The 6,176-nt window shown below is 41.2% G+C and overlaps 1 protein-coding gene across 1 annotated transcript; it reads left to right on the forward strand.

The window, feature by feature from the left end:
* Nucleotides 1-257: 257 nt before the first annotated feature.
* Nucleotides 258-2,257, forward strand: LOC137712249 (putative membrane-associated kinase regulator 2). Its single transcript, XM_068451359.2, has 2 exons — nt 258-1,637; nt 1,724-2,257. The coding sequence occupies exons 1-2, from the start codon at nt 395-397 to the stop codon at nt 1,786-1,788; spliced, it is 1,308 nt and encodes a 435-aa protein (XP_068307460.2). The 5' UTR covers nt 258-394; the 3' UTR covers nt 1,789-2,257.
* The last annotated feature ends 3,919 nt before the right edge of the window (nt 2,258-6,176 follow it).

Genomic DNA, 6,176 nt, shown 5'->3' on the forward strand with positions numbered 1-6,176 from the left:
TACGTACCCACAGTACACGTGGGTGCTTATCGCTGCAATAACTCACTTAATTTGTTGATTTTATGATTAATCAGAGGCGTTAATAACATTTTTAGGTACATACTACTCAGTAGTGTGAATATTATGCAAGGTCTAATGGTGAAATATCGATTAAATTTTTATATGAAAAATTTACCCCAGTCACTCTCTCTCCGCTTTTTTTACCCCTCCCCCTCCCCTCTCTCTCTCTCTCTCTCTCTCTCTCTCTCTCTCTACCCCGGTCACTTGCATTTTCAGTAGCGGTACTGGTTCTTCTCCCTCCGCAAACCCATTCATCTAAGCAAACCCTGCCTCTATCCTCTCTCTTTTTACTCAGTATACCCACTTCTTCTGCCTTATACTGGCTCTCCCAACCATGGAAACTTTCAGCTTCCTCAAGCACTGGCGCGGCGGTGTCACGGTTGGTTCTGCTAACATGCGCACCACCACCACCACTTCACCCACCACCACAATCCTCACCGCCGTCGCCGAAAACGACGACGAAGACAGTGACAGCGACAACGACGACGGGCCTTTCTTCGACTTAGAGTTCGCCGTCCCCGACGAAGACGAAGCGTTTGCTCAAAACCACGACGAGGAAGCTCGGCAAGAAGATGGCTGCAACGAGGATGTCCGGCAAGAAGACGACAGCGGTGGCGGCGACGACGAGGAGTTTAACTTCACCGTCTCTTCCGGGTCGACCCAGGACAGAACGGTCGAGCCGAATCTGACTCTCTCTCCCTCCGACGACTTGTTCTTCAAAGGGAAGCTTGTGCCCATCGAGCCCTTGTCGATTGAGTTCAACCCATCTGAAGAATCTAACTCCAAGCCCCAATTCGCCGTCTCATTATTGAAATCGGCCACCAAATTTCGTGTTTTCATGCTGGGTTTGAAGAAATTGAAGTCGAATTCAAAGGGGTCGGAAAAACCAGGGAAAACGGAGCTGCCGGCGGCTGGATCTGTTGCGGCGGTGGCGAAAGAACCGCCCCAAAAACCCCAGGAAAAGCCACCGCAAGAGGAACCGTCGCAAAAGCAGAAGCAGCAGGAGAAGCTTTTCACGGTGAAATTCAAGGTTGAGGAGGTTCCCATTGTGTCTTTGTTTGCCAGACACAACAGCTCCAGAATCTCTGCAACTAATAAGTCGCATACGACCCAGCGGAAGCCGCCGCCGATAAGCGCTTCTGAAGAATCGGGTTCTGAGGAAAAGCGCTTTCCCAAAGAGGTAATGCAAAAGTACTTGAAAATGGTGAAGCCTCTCTACGTTCGCGTTTCAAAGAGGTACGGTGAGAAGCTGAGAATGTCCGGGCAGCTCAACTTGAACGGCTCGACGGCGCTGGCTTCGAATCCGGCCGAGAAGTCCCAGTCGGAGAGTGAAGTTTCAGAGCCGCCGCCGGTGACGGCGAGCAATGCGAAGAGTGGTCAGAAGCATGGGAATTTTCCGGCAGGGTTGAGAGTGGTCTGCAAGCACTTGGGGAAGAGCCGGTCCGCTTCCTCCGCCGTAGCCGCGGCTCCATCGGCCGCCGTAATCGCGCAGAGGAGTGATGATTCGCTGCTTCAGCAGCAGGATGGAATCCAAAGCGCCATCCTGCATTGCAAGCGTTCCTTCAATGCCTCCCGAGGTAATTTTAATTTGAATTTCCATTATAATAATTTTCTCCAATTTTAATTTAATTATAAATTTTCATCTTTATTTATTTTGGTTTAGATTCGGACACTAACCGGATATCTCGGTCGGTGAGCGATTCCTCGAACGAAGAAAATGGAAGTTGAGATGTCACGCAAGTCGTCGGATCAAGGCGAAGGAGGTGGGCTTTAATGGCCCGGATCTTGTCCCGCATGCTTTTTTGGCGGGAAAATTGGAGCAGGGGTCAAGTGAATAGGGATATGAAATTCACATATCCTCTTTTACTTCTCACACATACTTCTAATTTTCGGTCGTTAAATCGGCTGAATTGAAGAAGATCAACGGATAAAAATTAACAAGAATGTGTGAAAAGTAATCTAGGATGTGTGGATAGCACATCCCAAATGAATATTTCTGTTGGGTTAATCATACTCAAATCGAAGAGGCCAAAAGGGGAACCGGAAAAAAAAAAAAAGTAATTTTATGTGGATAAGTTTTTCTTGTTAATTATTGCAAATTGCTTTTAGAAAAAGCCAGAAAAATTGAGAAGTGGGAGGAAATGTTTGTACAAACTAGTAATTTGGTGTTTTGCTAATTTTATGAGCTTTAGCTTAATTTTCGGTTAGTAATAATTAATCACAAAGCCCAAGTCCTTCTGTTAATATTTTGACCAAATAATTAATAAATAAATAAATAATATTGTAGCCTAATCTCTTCACAAAAAAAAAAATAAATTAAATAAATAAATATTGTAGCCTAATCTAAGTGCTTATGATTTTATCATGGGATTACTTTTTGGTGCTAATGGCGTATGGGAATCCGTGAAGTTCTGCTGACGTTGATGGTATTCAGCATGATTCTATTCGTATTCTCTGTGTAAGAATCTTATGAATCAGTCATCGGTATTTTTTATTTATACTGTGTAATTAGTTTTTGTTAAATATTATTTGAGATTATTTTTAAATAAAAAATTCAAAATGATTTCTAACTGCATAATAATTAATAAAAATTGACAACACAATGTGAATGAATAGCTAAGATAAATTATTTCTTAAAATCCTCACAAAGAGGGCGAAGAGAATCCTCATCCTTAAATATGTAATTTAAAATCATCCCGAAGAAAATCAAAGAGAATCCCCATCCCTAAATATGTAATTTGTTGAAATAACCTATGAAGATTGAATTTGTCTTCTTTTGGCAAATGGTCGTCGGACGCACAAAAGTGCTGCCTAAATTGTTTTATCTGCTTTTACCTCTTGGCTTTCAGGCGAAGCCTTTTTGTCGTTTTTGGCTAGATATCAGATTCTTTATATCAAAATGGCCACATCAGCAATAACAATAATAAAAGACAACGCAAGTGTTTTCCAACCGAAATGCCAATTCTTATATGGCATGACATGAAATGGCAGCAAAAAGAGTTGATGTCAAATTTGACAGTAGCTCTATTTGTAATTATTGTTTTTTTATTTAAAATCATGATTTGTTCTGCAGAAAGCCAGGAGTCTTGACAATTTCACCCACTACCACTACATATTAGCCAAAAAGAAAACTAATCTCAAAGTACTAAAAACCATCAACGGAAGATTAGATTACATCTTGCTGGGAGGAGCTCTTAATCAAACAAGCGGAATCCCATATCGTCATCACTCTCTTCCTTGGGTTCTTTATTCTTCTACTCTGCTGCAAGAGCAGCGGCAGCCCACTGACACCAAGAGCAGCAACGGTAACAGCAGCACCGCGGTTGCAAAACCTCAACACTATCATTTTTATTATGGGTGGTAGAGAGGTGAGGGAGATAAGATTTGAGAATGATGGGTGGTAGAGAGCTTTGTGGCTCAAAAACCTCAACACTATCGTCTAGGGTTTTAATCTACTTTTAGTTATGAATAAGTACTTTTCTATTGTAGGCCTATTTGACTAAACTATATAAATGATAGAAAGGGAGAGGGACTGGCGGCAACAAAAGAGAAAGAGAGAGATTTAATTATGAGGTGTGTGTTGTATCACCCTTTTATATCTTTATTTATAGTAGTAGGATATGTAGAATCCTTACCCTTTTAGGATTACATCTCTTAATAGGTAATCAACTCATATTAGGAATAAACTAGATACTCCTAGATATACTAGAATTTACATAATCACAATTTTAATTCGATAGGACTGCAACACTCCCCCTTGAGTGTATAAATACTCAAACAAAATGTCGTATTAGATCTTTAGCAGATGAGGTAGAACAGTTGATGAAGTCAACGACATAACGAGTGAACGCGAGTCTCAAATACAAGTAAGTATGCATTGGTAGTAAAACTCACAAAACCTCACTATGGTAAAACCCAAGGCATGGGGAAAACCTATAGACTAAGGAAAAAAGTGAGAAGTATGCATACTGTCTAAAACAAACATCAAACATGATGAAATTAGTGAACTCAACGGAGTATGATCATTCCAGGATGGGTGCCTTGTTAAAACCTTATTAGGTAGCAAAAACCCAGTGGGAAAATTGCTCCTAATCGTAGGAAAAAGAATACATATGCTTCAGGATACACCCCTTGAGTTAGACATAACTTATGAATAAGAGAACTACAAGCGATTTAACTTAGATAATTTACGCATACCGATTCCTTGGACGAGCTTCTAAAAAGTAGACTTGGGCAGTGACTTCGTGAAGAGGTCGGCCAGGTTGTCCTGGGAACAGATTTGCTTGACTTCAATGTTCTAATGCTGTTGTTGTTAGTGAGAAAAAAAGAACTTCAGTGCTATGTGCTTGGTGTTGTCTCCCTTGATGTATCCCTTCTTTAATTGCTCGATACATGTTGCATTGTCTTTAAAGATCATCGTAGGAAGGTCAACAATGGAAGAAAGACCACTAGTTCTTCAAATATGTTCCATAACTGTTCTCAGCGAAAAGCATTCTTATGAGGCTTTATGCAGGGCTAGAATCTCAGCATAGTTCGAAGAAGTTGCAACTAGCGTTTGTTTGGTAGACTTCTAAGATATAGCGGTGTCTCCAATGGTAAAATCATAACCCGTTTGAGAACGTGCCCTATGTGAGTTAAACAGATAACCAGCATATGTGTAACCAACGAGGCGTGAATTAACCCGAGGACCGAGGGGGGTGGCGGCTCTTCTCGAGGATTCATGGGTGTAGAACAAGCCCATATTTGTTGTACCCTTGAGGTAACGGAAAATGTCTTTAACACCATTCTAGTTTTTGCGTGTAGGAGCATTGCTATATCTACCCAAAAGATTAACATCGAAGGAGATGTCGGGTCTAGTGCATTGAGCCAAGTGCAATAAAGCACCAATTGCACTTAGGTATGGAACTTTAGGCTCCAAAATTTCTTCCTCATCCTCCTTTGGACGGAAGGGATCTTGTTTAGCATTTAGAGTCCGAACGACCATAGGAGTACTCGAAGGCTTCGTTTTATCCTCATTAAAGCGTCGCAACACCTTCTGGGTGTAGTTCGATTGATGTACTAGGATTTCATCTGAACAATGCTCGATCTCCAGGCCAAGATAATATCTAGTTTTCCCAAGATCTGTCATCTCAAATTCCGATTTCAGGTGTGTGGCAATTTCCTTAAGCTTTGTGGGAGTTCTAATGAGGTTCATGTTGTCGACATAAACTGCAACGATCACAAATTTGGAATGTGACTTCTTAATGAACACGCATGGTTATAGTTTGTTGTTCTTTAACCTTGGCTTTTCAAATATTCACTCAAACAGTTATACCACATCTACCCCGATTGTTTTAATCAGTAGAGTACCTCCTCAATCTAATCGAGAGAGTGTTCCGTGGTCTAGAACTATTTGAACTAGTCAATGGAAGTCTTCCTGGAACTTTCATGTAAATTTTCGTAGCTAGATCCCAATAAAGATACGCGTACCACGTCCATAAGCTGCATATTCAGTTTTTTGGGAACCTACCAAACTGATAAGGTAGTGGAACGTTATGACGTCCATTACGGGGGAATACGTCTTCTTGTAATCAATCCCAAGGTGTTGGGAGAAACCTTGCACTACGAGGTGTGCTTTGTATCTCACTATTTCATTATTCTCATTACGCTTCCTCACAAAAACCCACTTGTAGCCCACAAGCTTCATATGTGGTGGAGTAGGAGTTACAGGCCCAAACACCTTTCGTTTCGTGAGCGAATCGAGTTCGACCTAGATTGCTTGTTTCTAGTTTGACCAATCCGTTCTACATCGATATTTATCAACAGAGCGTGGTTCAATGTCATTGCTAAGCATGATGTCGGAACCAACGGTATACGTGAATGCATCATCGACATTCATCTCATTCCGATTCCAAACCTCATCCAATACTATGTAATAGACCGAAATCTCACAATTCTCGGAAGCCCGACATGCTTCGGTATAGTTTGGGGTTGAGGTGATTTTAAAAAAAGCTGGTATCAAAAAAAGCTGGGGGTCATTTTTGTGTTTGGTAAACTTTCAGCTTCAGATTTTTTTTCACAGCTTTGGGTGAAAAAAAACCAAAAAACAGAAGTAGAAAAATGGAGCTTTGAAAAAC

The sequence above is a fragment of the Pyrus communis genome, chromosome 14 (assembly GCF_041283825.1).
Source record: "Pyrus communis isolate YQ-2024b chromosome 14, ASM4128382v1, whole genome shotgun sequence".
In the NCBI taxonomy this organism is placed as follows: Eukaryota; Viridiplantae; Streptophyta; class Magnoliopsida; order Rosales; family Rosaceae; genus Pyrus; species Pyrus communis.